Source organism: Musa acuminata, chromosome BXJ3-3 (assembly GCF_036884655.1).
Source record: "Musa acuminata AAA Group cultivar baxijiao chromosome BXJ3-3, Cavendish_Baxijiao_AAA, whole genome shotgun sequence".
In the NCBI taxonomy this organism is placed as follows: Eukaryota; Viridiplantae; Streptophyta; class Magnoliopsida; order Zingiberales; family Musaceae; genus Musa; species Musa acuminata.
In genome coordinates, this window is record NC_088351.1 from 30,227,995 (window position 1) to 30,242,249 (window position 14,255).

General features: G+C 38.8%; 2 protein-coding genes across 9 annotated transcripts; both read left to right on the top strand.

Annotated features, from left to right (window-relative positions):
* The first annotated feature begins 1,212 nt into the window (after positions 1 to 1,212).
* On the top strand, positions 1,213 to 12,220 carry LOC135633770 (ultraviolet-B receptor UVR8-like). 3 transcript variants are annotated; one of them, XM_065143659.1, is made up of 13 exons: positions 1,215 to 1,485; positions 1,591 to 1,708; positions 2,501 to 2,687; positions 3,029 to 3,175; positions 5,724 to 5,805; positions 7,154 to 7,309; positions 8,096 to 8,269; positions 8,923 to 8,994; positions 9,995 to 10,066; positions 10,302 to 10,420; positions 11,617 to 11,702; positions 11,782 to 11,834; positions 11,915 to 12,220. In XM_065143659.1, the coding sequence occupies exons 2-13, from the start codon at positions 1,594 to 1,596 to the stop codon at positions 11,999 to 12,001; spliced, it is 1,350 nt and encodes a 449-aa protein (XP_064999731.1). In that variant the 5' UTR covers positions 1,215 to 1,485; positions 1,591 to 1,593; the 3' UTR covers positions 12,002 to 12,220. The 3 variants fall into 3 exon arrangements, with proteins under 3 accessions (XP_064999732.1, XP_064999733.1, XP_064999731.1); XM_065143661.1 differs by lacking the exon at positions 9,995 to 10,066 and having other exon boundaries at positions 1,214 to 1,708; XM_065143660.1 differs by lacking the exons at positions 11,617 to 11,702; positions 11,782 to 11,834; positions 11,915 to 12,220 and adding an exon at positions 10,587 to 11,414 and having other exon boundaries at positions 1,213 to 1,708.
* Positions 12,221 to 12,659: 439 nt separating this feature from the next.
* On the top strand, positions 12,660 to 13,673 carry LOC135633835 (uncharacterized). Of its 6 annotated transcripts, none has more exons than XR_010495166.1 (3): positions 12,660 to 13,345; positions 13,440 to 13,521; positions 13,618 to 13,673. XR_010495166.1 is itself a non-coding variant. In XM_065143774.1 (2 exons), the coding sequence occupies exon 1, from the start codon at positions 12,769 to 12,771 to the stop codon at positions 13,315 to 13,317; it is 549 nt and encodes a 182-aa protein (XP_064999846.1). In that variant the 5' UTR covers positions 12,660 to 12,768; the 3' UTR covers positions 13,318 to 13,345; positions 13,440 to 13,673. The 6 variants fall into 6 exon arrangements, 2 of the variants coding, with proteins under 2 accessions (XP_064999846.1, XP_064999845.1); XR_010495167.1 differs by having other exon boundaries at positions 13,440 to 13,517; XR_010495164.1 differs by having other exon boundaries at positions 12,661 to 13,345; positions 13,437 to 13,521.
* The last annotated feature ends 582 nt before the right edge of the window (positions 13,674 to 14,255 follow it).

Genomic DNA, 14,255 nt, shown 5'->3' on the forward strand with positions numbered 1-14,255 from the left:
CATTTCACTATGATATCATCTTATATTTTTTTGTTGTTATTAGATAAGACATCATCTTAATTTCTATTTGATATGAGAGACATATCATCTCCACCTAATCGATTACGATCTCATTTAATCGGCACATCATATAGGGGTCTGACCCTACATGACGATGACATGACGCCGGATGTTGACTTGGTGAGATCATCACGTAGCATCACATCGTATGTATCAACGTGTTGTCTGTGCAAGTATGTGCAGCTATTGATCTCAGATTTGTCCATCCCTTACATAGCTTCTGCGCAGACTGGTAGCATGAAGGCGACGCACAAAGATGATCCTTCCTGACACAACCATCGACGACGAGGACCTCAAGGTGTTTGCTTGTATGCGTCGCGTTGCATCGCCTTCCGAAGGATGATGAGCCGCAGAAAGGCGACGCACAAAGATGATCCTTCCGCGACACAACCATCGACGACGACGACCTCAAGGTGTTTGCTTGTATGCGTCGCGTTGCATCGCCTTCCGAAGGATGATGAGCCGCAGAAAGGCGACGCACAAAGATGATCCTTCCGCGACACAACCATCGACGACGACGACCTCAAGGTGTTTGCTTGTATGCGTCGCGTTGCATCGCCTTCCGAAGGATGATGAGCCGCAGAAAGGCGACGCACAAAGATGATCCTTCCGCGACACAACAACCATCGACGGCGAGGACCTCAAGGTGTTTGCTTGTATGTGTCGCGTTGCATCGCCTTCCGAAGGATGAGCCGCAGATAACGGAGCCATGTGCACGCAATAACTCGGCTCCCGGTGGTTCGTAGAACGCTGTCTGTACTTCGCGGGGCAGACGATAAGTCCCCGCCGCGTTCATGTTGCAGACAAAGCATTTGTTGCACTCAATGATCCACCGATGATGTCGTGCTTGCGTGAGATAGATCACATCATGAGCTCATCTAATTCTATCAACCGATTGGATTCATTTGTCAGAATCCGATCCGATAACATATTTAATTAAAATAATAATTATTTTAATTCTGACTTACCGATGTCGAAAGACACATGGCTTGCACCCTGGAAACTGTTCGTGCATGAGGTACCACGTGGCACAGCGTTAATGGGCCCAAATAGTCGCGCTGGGACCCATGAGATAGACCGATCGCCGGGGCAGCTCGATGCATTTACTACCTCACGCGACATGCGCACGCGGAGGGGGAAAACAAGGGGGCGGTATGGGGATGCCGATCGGGCGGCGAGAGAAGAGAAGGGGGAAGAGGAAAAGGACAAGACCTTGTGGAGGAGAGAGACCGTGGGCAAGATGAAAGAGCGGGGCGTCGCGCTTGTGGTCGGCAGCGAGTCGCCCGTCCTCTCACGCCATTAAATGCTGGGGTGTGCAGCCAACCGATCTCCATCGAGGAGGAGTGTTGCCACTACGCCTATGGCAGCAGCGGCGGTGCCATAAAGATCACGCGGAAGGGAACAAGAAAAAAAGCCGGAGCTTTAGTTGTTTTTTGTTGTTGCCGTGACTTCGTGCTTTCTTGAGATATATTCTGGTCTCTTTTTTCACACATTTCATCGAACTTTTGGTTGGCGACGGTGGGAGAGAAGGGGATGGAAGGCAGCGCGATGTCGATGGAAGAGGAAGGGAGCGGGGGAGAGGTCGCCGCGCCAGCTCGCGAGGTCCTCCTCATCTCCGCCGGCGCCAGCCATTCCGTCGCTCTTCTCTGTGAGTTGAAATCTCTTTTCTTGATGTCGATTATGTCGCTGTCGCTCAGCTATAACTTGTACGGATTTTGAGTTTTTCTATCGATTTGGGGCTGGGTTGCGTTGAATTGCTTGCGTTTTTGGGTGATCGGGAAGAAGCAGTTTCCGCTGTTTGATTTGAGTTGTAGACATAGTTGTTCATGCAAGGCTATCGGATTTGTGAGACGCTATAACTAGCGGAACCCGCTATCGGGTACATCATGTCACAAAATGCTGCTAAAAAAATCTTCCATCAAATGCTATTGCCGTTGTGTTGAAAGTTCGCCTTTACTTGGAAAGATCGCACTTAGTTGAGTGCTGCTGAATGTGCACAACACACTATTGGAGCATTTGAGGCTGACATTTTGGCAGCATAGCTTGCATGCTGTTTTTCTTCTTAATTTAGTTTTTTTTTTTCTGATTTGTGGGATTTGTTTCGGCCATGGTTTTTTACTGTTTTCTCTGATAAATTTATATTTCTGCAACATTATTCATTTTCTCACTTCCATGAAAATATGGTCATAATCATGATCTAGCACAATAATTTTACCCTAAATTGTTCATTCTACCATGGAAATGCCTGACAGTTTCAAGTTTTTGACACATGACCTATGATCAAACTCAAGTTGAGTGCTTACAAACAGCAGGCAGTATAGATTCAGCTGGAAAGTTTGTTTGAACAACGAAATAGTTGCTGACTGTCTGGATCTTTTAGTCGTCGAATAGTGACATCATTATGACATCACTACTCTAACTTTTTGTTATTTTTTAAAAGCTGGCAATGCTATGTGCTCCTGGGGAAGGGGTGAAGATGGACAGCTGGGCCATGGAGATGCTGAAGACCGGCTTTTTCCAACGATACTGAGTGCGCTGGACAGCCAAGGCATAGTGTCTGTCACTTGTGGAGCTGATCATACGACAGCATATTCTCAATCAGATGATCAAGTTTATAGTTGGGGATGGTATGCTTGGTCTCCATTTTATTCTGTCATTGTACTTCTACATCTTCCTGTCAATTTGATGTAGGACAAGTCGGAAAAATATATTTTATTTATTTGGGATTAGAGTTAAAGAACAAGAGAGAAGAAAAGGATAATAATAATAATAATGAAGATAATAAAAAAAATGTTATTCTTTGACAATTTTCAACAGAGCCGAGCATACTTGTTTGTCCTTCATATGTTCTTTGTGGACTATTACTTTCCAATACATGTCTTAATTTTGAAGGAGACTGTGCTTACTCTCTTTCAGATATATCCACTGGATATCATTACTCATTAGTTTGACTGTTTTTGGAATTCAGGGGTGACTTTGGAAGGTTGGGCCATGGAAACTCTAGTGATGTATTCAGTCCGCAGTCAATTAAGGCACTGCAAGGCTTGAAGATTAAACAAATTGCTTGTGGGGATAGCCACTGTTTGGCTGTGACTATGGACGGAGAAGTACAAAGGTTAGTCATATCTTGAGTTGATTCTGCAGATCTTATAATGTTTCTCCTTTGCTGATTTAGACTTTAGCTTTAGCTGTCTGCTACATTTTGACTGTTGATGATTTTAGTTATTATTTGACTTGTTTGTTTCTAAAAGCTTGATTAATGACATTTTGAAAATGATATTATAGAATTTGCAAGATTAAGTGGTTCCCAATTTGGTCCTAAAACTACAAAAGAACCATGGGGACCATAACTTATGATTTTGGCTGGGATCGAATGAATACTCAAGAAACTATGTCTTAGTAATACAAAGAATCCTCCAAAATTTTTTATGAATGCATAATTATTTTTCAGACTTCTGTGACCTGAATAAATTACATTTACCAATAACTATGAAATATTCACAAACAATTTATTTGCGAACTTTTGTTACCAGAACGAGTTACATTTACCACGTGTAAAAGATATGCAGACAAGTTATGTGGGCTTTCAAAAGTTTACCTTTAAGATATTGTGAAATGAAGTAGACTGGATATGTAAGGAGATGCAATAGCCTCATGCAAGAGATTATAATTTCTGGCATTATCTATATCCAAGATTCATATGTTTGTTGATCATATTTTAATCTCTCCAGAGAAGGCAGTTGTCATGAAGCACTGCCCCAGCAAGGACTACATCTTAATAAACCATTTCCCTTATTTTCAAACTAAGCCCTTTAACTTTTAAGGAGTAAGCTACCGTAGTTATCACTGTATTCTGCTTTCTTGATTTGACATAAAATATGCAGCTCTTCTTTTTTCTACTGAGACAGCTTAGTTAACCTCTACCCATTTGTTTTGAAAGGTAGACTTGATGTGAAAGGAGCAATTGAGAAACAACTACTTCATGTGTATTACCAAGTAAAGCATAGGAAATAGACAGCAAGGATATTAATTTCGAATAATACCGCCCGTACCGGATGGTACCATCGATTGGGGCTGCTTTCGCTCCGTTACCACCCTAAATCGGTCAGTGATGGTCGATTTTGACCGTCGTTGCCCGCTATCGGGTGGTATTAGCTAAGGGAGAGCTGAGGGAGAAGAAAGAAGAGGGAGAAGAAAAGGGAGAACCTAGAGATCCGACGCCGCTCTCCCTCGACGATCTTGATCTGTCACCGCCCTCTCTCGCCGGATGCCACAGATGAGATGTCGCCTCCTCGTCTGAGGCGATGAGGCTTCGGTGTCGTCGGCGCTTCTCCTCATCCGTGTGGGGAGAAGAAGCCTCGACGACGTCGCGAGAAGAAACGAAGCATCGTCGAGGTGACGTTTCTTCTCCCCACGCGAGCAGAAGAAACGGGGCGATGAGGCGGCAATGTTGTCTTGTTGCCTCTTTTTTTTAACACACACACACACACACACACACACACACAGACATATATATATATATATATATATATATATATATATCGAGCTACTCTTGAAACTCCGATACGGTACGAAATTACGATCCTTGATAGATAGAAGCCCTGATATCAAACAATCCAACCGAATTAGCATGCAGTATAACTCAAATTCAGGTGCAAATCCATTAACCTTTATAAGAAAATAATACCAGTCTAATATTTACAGCACTTCTTTTCGTCTCTATCTTTAGTTGATTTTCCTAAATTTCAATTATTCTATCATTGCCATAAATAGCTAAGTAGCAATCACCAAGCCTAGTTATTCCCGATTCTAGTTTTACACATTGCCTTAAAGCTTTTGTACTGGCTTGGATTTATACCTAGTTAGAACTTACTCTAGTTCTGTTTTTAAAATTAAATCAAGCAGTTTAGTTTAGGTGTATTTTGGTTTTAATTATTTTCTCGGGTTTCAATTGGTTTGAAGTGATCTTGTAAACAAAAAGTAACTTAGTAGCCAATTTAGGACAGATGTACATGGTTTTGGCAAGTTATGCCAGTTTCAGCTGAAATGAAGTGATGTTGGCAGTAAACACCAAAATGGGAACTCTGGTTCAATCTAAACCAAATATAGATCCAATTTTGTTTTTCATCACTAGTTTAGACAGGTGTAGATTGTTTTTTGGCTAGTTTTGCTGGTTTCAGACAGTTTGAGGTGATTTTGGCAGAAAAGCCCAAAGAGGAACTCAGTGGTCTAATCTAAACTAAATCTGGATCCATGTCATGAAGCAATATCTAGAATATTGTCATTATCTCATCATACTGATTGAGTATAGGAGATATAGAAGTTAGAAACTTAGTTGATGGTATGTTTCACATTTTGAAAACCTGAACTTGAACCACTTCGATGGTGTGAATGGACATCGGTCATTGCTGAGCGTCATGATAACTTATAATATGCATCTTTTCCTATACATCCTAATAATCTTGCTATCGATGTCAGTTTCTTTTCTTTGTATGTGTTTTTTGTTATGTTTTGTACCATGTTGTGGAGTATGAAATTTTATTAAATTGATATGGATTTTCTACAATTTTTGCAACCCTGGTCTCTTGTTTTGAAATAGATCTTTTTTATCATCTTTATAAGACAGTAATCTAATAATATTTTATTTCTTGTATTCTCTAAAGTTGGGGTCGGAACCAAAACGGACAACTTGGTCTTGGCACAACAGAGGACTCTCTTATACCACAAAAGATTCAAGCATTTCTGGTACATCGAGAAGTTTGTAATTCTTATTGTAAGATACAATTACTTCTATATGATTGAATTCCAGAAAAACAAATTTCTCCAAGTAATTGAGACCATAAGATTATCTGACTGTCTGGACAGGTCTGTTTCCATGGAGACTATTAAATTATCTAACTAAATAAATAGTTCATTTTAATTTGCTACTTCTTTTTGCATTGTATAACATGATGATAATACACACTGAAATTTGTGTGCTGTGTCTCAGAAATTCAAATTTTCTCGCTGATTATATTTCCTGTGGTGATTCACTTGCACATAGTCGTAGGTGTTTTATCTCACATTAATAACATCTTGGCTTCTTATGGTCTCAGTTGCAAATATGAATCCTATTGTTTGTGGTATCAGCCAATTCCAGTTCAGTTTTTGTCAGATCCATATATGTATTGTCTAAGGCCGATCCAATTTTGGCTGATTTCTCAGCCTTATAGTTAGAAATCAGTTGTAGTTGGCTTGATCAATCAAATACTAGCAAAATAGACCAATTCCAGCCAATTTGATATATACAAAAGAAAAGAAAAAGGAGAGGAGCAAAGGAGAATAGGGGAGTGGAAATGAAAGAAATATAAATAAGCAACCTGTGATTATGTCTGTGAAATAGAGGAGAAGATGCTGCAACTATTGCGTTTGTGCTTTCTATCAATGGTACCTAATGTGTCTGTGCTTTCTATGAATGACAGTGAAGATCTCAGGTTGATACAATGAATGCTCACTTTATCTGTTGTGATAGCTTTTCGAGAACACTGCTTTAGTTGTCCTTTAGTTATCTTTGTCTTATTCCTTATTGTTGATTGAGCTACTGTCTGAAATTTATGTGCAATTCCTATATTTCATATATGTATTTATCCAGAAACCTTGGAGGACTGCTTCCTTGCTGCATCAGTTAAAACTTAAATAATTAAAACAATGATTTTTTTCTCTTCACATTAGACCAGCTTATGGAGACTGCCTTTCTTACCTAGATATTTAACCTGTGATTGAGTATCACTGAGCATGGGTTGATGTCTATTCAAATTTTATTAAATTGAAACAGGTAAGATGATAACTTTCTAATGGTCGAGGCATATCACAAATATGCATCATTGTGCTTCATTCTGATTTCTGAAAAGTATATTCCATTATGATGATATTTATGATCATGGATGAACTGAAGGCATATTAATTATTGACAAATTAATCCACTATTAGTTTATTTTCATTACTGATAAAATATATATGTATCTAGTTTCTGAATTTCGATTATCTTCTTTGGAGGTGTATGATGCTCCTGTATGGATGTTTTAATCTTTTTACACTGTTGGATAATCATCAGGGTATATGTGTCAAAATGATTGCTGCGGGTGCTGAACATACCGCTGCAGTTACAGAAGATGGTGATCTCTATGGTTGGGGTTGGGGTCGTTATGGAAATTTGGGTTTGGGTGACCGTAATGATCGCTTGATTCCAGAAAAGGTTGCTTCTATCAAGGTATAGTGTGCTTTCTTTAATGTTTGCTTTTTTGGAGGAAAAGAGATGTTTTACACTCTGAAATATGGTTACCTGAATTACAATTCAGTCCAATGTGAAAACTACCTTCACCATACAGTTTAATTTGTTAGTGTCTCACTTCTCAATGATAACTTCCCACCCAGGATTTTTCCTTTTCAGTCTGTACTGAGTTGTGGCTGATTGGCAATCAATATGATACATTGGCAGAGAACGAATTTTTTATCGGATATGAACATTGATGTGATTTTTAGGGTTAATGAGCAAAATTTTTAATTCTGAGGATCAGTTAAATATAAAAAGATGTAGATATAGATGGAATATTATGTAAAATCTCTGAAAGAAAATTGATTAATTAATGAATTGTGTGGTAAAGAGACTAGGTTGCATTTATTATGTTTTACTATATCTTTTTTCCAATCTCGGACCAAAGGTGTCAAAGACACTGATTTTCTGATTCAGATTCCAATGAAATACCAAAAGCCATTTCCCTTTTTAGTCATGAAATTCTCTTATGGTCTTCATAAGGATCATATTAAGCCTTTAACACATATAATTCATAAGGATCGTGAAATTCTCTTATCGTGAAAATTTTATATAATCTTATTAATTTAATACTTATGGTGATCCATTGTCACAGGTTCTCGGTATTGTACTTCTTATCTGGGAAATTGAATCTACTTTCAGAGAGACTGTCAATTAACCTTTATATTCATGTGATCTTTAGAGGTATTTGATATTCTCTTGTACTTCAATGACTATATGCAGGGAGAAAAGATGGTCCTCGTTGCATGTGGATGGCGTCATACTATTACTGTCTCATCCTCTGGGAATTTGTACACATATGGTTGGAGCAAATATGGTCAATTAGGACATGGAGACTTTGAGGATCACCTCAGTCCGCATTGGTTGGAAGCCCTAAAAGATAGTTGCATATCTCAGGTTCTAATAAGCATTTTTCCTAACATCATATATGTATCCCTTTGCAGAAGTGAATATCTTTTCTTTTTGCCTCTCAGTTATTGTTTCATTTATTTCATCATTCTTACCATTTATGTCTGAATTACCTTCTTCACTTAATGCTATGCTTGTGCTGAAAGGTTTTATACTGAAAGTTCTACAACATTGATAGTATGGCATAGATCTTATTCTTCTTCCGTAAAACATAAGGTCCTACATTTTGTTGAAAGCCTTGTCAATATCCTCTGGGCAGTTTTATTCAAGCTTCTTTTGGTCAGCTGAGTATCTTCATTGTGTTCTCAATCAAAACTGATAGACTGGAACTATTGCCATCTAGTCAGGGTAATGTGGAGTTGCCTAGTATCATTATAGGCAGTCTTTTCCTGATTGCTGATGATTTTAAGGTTGAACTATGTTGCATTATTCTGCTTTTTTTATAGTGCAATAAGTAGTCCATTTAACATAGCAACCAGGAATTTTGGATCTTCTGGAGCTTTATACTCCAACAATGATGATTCCATTTATTAGTGTTGGGTAACATACTTTAGCTTAGTTTAATAGTTCATTTCTCTATTTGCATAGTAGTCAATTTTATTAGCTTGCATTTACAAATTTGTCTTTTTCTTTTTCTTCAGATTTCAGGTGGCTGGAGACATACTATGGCACTCACATCTGATGGGAGACTATATGGTTGGGGGTGGAACAAGGTTTGCTTCTTTATTCTCAATCTCGAGCGCATTAAATTCCGTAATCATATGCTACTTCATATGTCATTCTTCATTTTGTTACTTTTTTAGTGAACTACCATAGCCAGAACAAGGTTTGTTATTTCAAGCCTATGTAAATGCCTATTAATCCATCTTGAAAGGGTAAGGAAGTCGTCTGTAATCTAATCTACAAAGTTAATCTCATCATACATACATACATACATACATTTGTGTGTGTGTATATCAGCTGATATTGGACAAAGCCTTAGTTGATATTAGACAGATACCTATCAAGTTTATTTCTATTCTACAGTTTCCATATTGCCAGGCAATTATGTGGAGATAACAGCATTGAATAGGTGCACCCTAGTCATTGTGATCTTCCAGGTTTCATATGAACCAGGTTGGATGCTGTAAGCCAGAGAGTTTAAAATTTGAAATCTTTGTTTTTTGGGGAAAATACTAAAAGGGATATAAAATTCTTCCATTATGGATACAAATGAATGTCAGAGTTAAAAGACACAATGCTGACTGGATCCAGAGGCAGCTTATATAACTCATCAATATTGAGGCAGCATGATGCCTACACTATCATATAATAATTTGCTAGTAAAGTAACAACTACCCCATCTTGTATCCATTGGATTCATATCTATCTCATTGTATTTTGAACTTTTTTAGCAACAATCATGTATTAGCAGCATTCTAAATCATGCTAAGTAAAAATGACAGAGCTATTCAGGAATTCATGAGATTGATGGTTAACTACATGTGTTTTGCTTCTTGTTGGTTCTAAAAATGCAATATGTGAAATTCCCGTATAACCTAATGTGTAAAAGAGATGCAGTTATAAATTGAGGTTTATCTTTGATCTAGAAGTTCTTGAACAGCTTAGATGTTGAATGGTTTTATTACAACATTCCAATTATTATGGTTCATGCTGTAGTGGAATAATTTTTCCTGTTCTTGCTGTGGTTCTTACATAATGTCTTTTATCTAGTTTGGTCAAGTTGGTATTGGCGATAATGATGATCACTGTTCTCCAGTACAAGTTAATTTTCCGGAGGAACAGGTACATCACTACTTTATATTTTCTTAAACGGCTAAACTTTGATAGTTGATGGATCATTGAACTCCTGGGAATGCTATCACCTTTTTCCTTGCATAACAAGACTGCAGCAGAAAAGGCTTTACAGATGCTGACTCATTCATCACAATTACAATCATCAGTTGTGGTTATATTTTGATAGAAATTATGCAGCATTGATCTCTATATCTTCTGATATATCTCTCAAATCAATTCACAGAAGGTGAAGCAAATTTCCTGTGGATGGAGACACACCCTTGCTCTTACAGAAAGAGGAAATGTTTTCTCTTGGGGCAGGGGCACAAGCGGACAGCTTGGCCATGGTGATATTGTTGACCGGTATGCTTGAAACTTGGCAAATTTAATCTGTTGATATGAATATAATTCTCTTAACAATATCAATCTTTTAACAATATAGGACTTTTTCCCTTCAGTTATGTCACCACATTTTCTGTACAATATGTTATTTTGTACAATAAGGACCTAATATACAAAAACCTTGTAGGAATGGCAAGTATTATCATCTGACATGGTTTGGCCAAGGCTTTAAATTTCGAAACGCAGTAGGGGGCGGAGGGATCGTGGCCACTGTGGTCAAGGAAGTCGCGGTCGACAAAGAAGGAAGGGATCTTGGCCTAAGTAGGACTGTTGCTTTCTCTTCTCGTTCTCACCGTCATCTTGGTCTTCTTCCTCACAGTCGCTGAGGGCGGCAGTAGTGGGGGAGCGGGAGATGAGCTCTCCTTGGGCCAGATCCTCACCGGATCTGGCTATCGCGAGAGCATTGCGGAGTGCCTCACGGGGGATGAGTTCAAGCTGGGGATAAAAGTGACGAGTTGCATCCTCGCTCGCTCCGCCATCACCCCCTTTCCGTCTCTCGAGATGGAAAGGGGATATTTTTGTAAATAATTTTTATAGTAATTATTACTCAATATATGTATATAAAAATACATATGTTTATGAGTAAACACACGTATATAAACATATTTTTATGTACATATGTATTTAAAAATATTTATATCGAGCGGTACACCAAGGCATACTGCTCAGTACGCTATACCATACTGTACCGAGCAAAACTCGATATATTGGTATGGTACGAAATTAAAAATCTTGGTTTAGACGTATGTGAATATAAATGTAGATCGTAAAAGATACTGTTGTGGTAACAGTGAATACAATTAAAAGAAAAAAGTGAAATATCTGGAAGATTTGAATCTGGATTTGAACAATATATTGTCATGGTCAAACCTTTTTACTGACTGGTGTCCTTGATGATGACAGCTTGTCTTTGTTCACTTCTATACAAACTGTTATAAGAATGCCTACATACGTATGTTTGTTTTCTGTGTGATTTCATGTGACTGTTAGGTTGCATCTTCCTTTTTCTGGCTCGTTGTTTTCAAAGAGGGAGGGAAGATTACAAATAGCTTGTTTTATGTCTATCAACCATGAACCACAACATATTACAAATAGCTTGTTTTCAAATAGATTTCATGTGATTTCATGTGACTAAATGTGTTTGCTAACTTCCTAAGGAATATTCCCAAGATGATAGAGGTGATAAGCAAGGATGGATTAGGCTGCAAGCAGATAGAATCCTCTAAATTTTTGCCTTCATCAGGTAACTATGCTTTATGAAACATGATTCTACAGATAACCTATGGCTACAGACTCTCATGCTGCTTTCTTATATTTCACAGGCAAAATCTGGGTTTCACCATCAGAAAGATACGCCATTGTTCCTGATGAGAATGTAAGTCTTGGAATATCTCGAAAAGAATTCATTAAATACTAATTATTTGGTCGGTTAATGATTCTGGGTTTTCTTTACAGATTGCAAAGCATTCGACAAACCCAATTAAGGGCAATGGAAGTGATGGAAACGTACCAGAGAATGATGTCAAGAGGATGCGAGTGTAGCTCTTCACTGTGCCCCATTGTGCTGAATATTATGCAGATGTAAAGCACCCTACCTTATTTTCCTTTCCTTGAATTCTAGGCGATCTTAATTACATTAAGATCTTACTATATGTCCATACTTATCTGTAAAATCTAGATCTCTAATTGCCCTTGTGGCAGTAGCACTCGTTATGTTCTTGAGATAAGTCCGATGAACAGATCGTGTTTGACCTTTGCTAATTTTTCATCTTTTCAGTACACAAACGTCAAAAATCTATTTTCACAAATACTACGATATGCACATTGACACCATTTAAAATATTATTTATGTAATTATTTTATATAATTATATTATTTAAGATTTATAATTTTGTATTGTACAGGAGTATTCAGCTCAGTACGGTGTGATATGAGTATATCGAACGATATATATATATATATATATTAAGTTATTTTTTAAGATGCAATTGACTGAAAAATAAAAAATATTATTTAAGAAAATCCAGGTGAAATTGGAAAGTTTCCAGGGGTGAATCAGCTAGGCTAAACAAAACGGTGTTCCTCGGCCACTAGGTCATCGCGGATCCTAATACCGGAGCTTATCGGGCCTACGACAACGGAGCTTGAGCCGACCCGTTATTTTGGCCCCCTGGCGCTTATACCAACAGATAACGACAGATTGCCGATTTCGATCGAATTAGGGTTTCGAGGAGAAAAAGAACGGCGAAAAAGAAAGGATTCGCTCCGTCACTCTTTCGTTCTCTTCCTTAGCGGTTGGAATCGCAGCAATGGCGGCAGAGAGCAGGAAAGAGCGCCTAGATCAGCCCTTGAAGCCCTCCTTCCCCGAGAGCCTTCTCGTGGACGGCAAGCCGACCGCGCGCGGGACACGAGGCCGCAAAGCCGCCGCCGCCACGAACGGAGACTCGGTAGTAAAACCCGTCATGGCTGCGGTCCCGCGAAGCCAAGTTCTCGGCAAAGTGAAGGACTTTTTGGGAGTGATCGCTGAGGCCAACGAGAAACTGGAGGTTGACGTGGGCGCGAGTTCTCGCGCGGACTATAACGTAGAAGTGCTCACTGGGAACGAGGAAGAGTACATCGAGATGGATTTGCTCCTGGGCATCACCGACCTGCACACTGCCGAAGCCGTGGAAGCAGCCGAGGCTGCCATGAGCGGCTTCCGGCCGTCGGCACCCTCCACTAGCAGCATCTCCTCTGACTCAGATGACGACAGTGATGACGACGCAGAGAAGCCTAAGGTGGGGAGCGATGAGTCTGTGCGCAGTGACACGCGAAGTAAGCGTCCAAAAATTGTTGTGCTTGATTCAAGTACGGATTAGAGTTGGTCAAGAGACAAACACTGCAGTGGTAATGGCCAAGAATCAGCATTATTTACATTATCTTTTATTGTTACTGGTCTCGTCATGTTCCTAATCACGCTTACAACCATTTGTTGCAGAAGATGGATCTTGGTGCATGTCGGGTTCGAACAATTATTCCTGGGGATCTTTTTACTTCATAGTGCAGCTGTTGGATGCAAGTGAGTATGTTTCTGCTCCCAACTTGCTGCATTACCCTAAGAGCCATTGTGTTTCAGATATCTAATTTTCTCTTCTGTCATTAAAAATTATCACTTGTAGACCATGCGAGTAGAGTTGAAGAATGATGTTTCGAATCGAATGTCATTGCTGGATAACTTTGCCTTGTCCTTTTCTTTAATATTGATAAGAAATGATGCAATCTCATGTATATAGAAAATTCACAGTGCCTTGATGTTGTCATTTGATATGATGCACAAGCAGCAATCTGTCGAACTTGTCTATGTAGAAATCATTTACTTGCATGAATTTTTGCACTAAGCTAAGTACAAATCATTAAAATGGCATTGGATCTCACTGGCTATTTTTTCTTTCCATTACACTGTCCTATATATTTTCGTTAGTGGCAATTTCATGCAAGCATCAACAAAGGAATACTAAGGCTTTAGTTTAATTGCTGATTTTATCTCAACTGATAGTTTACCCTACGATGATTCTGAAAAATGTAAGTAGGGCTGGATTCTTTAAGTTCATGTGGTCTTGACATGACTTGATCCTATAAGCATGAGATCCATTATGGAAACAAAATTCTTGCAGGGATAGAAGATTGAATGACTAACCAGAGGACACTGTTAATGGAAAATCTTTAGATAGTCTTCAAGATCATGTGGTATGCCAAGCCTAATAACCTGTTCTTGTGCATGAGATCCATGTTGATATCAAAATTTTGCAGTCTCATA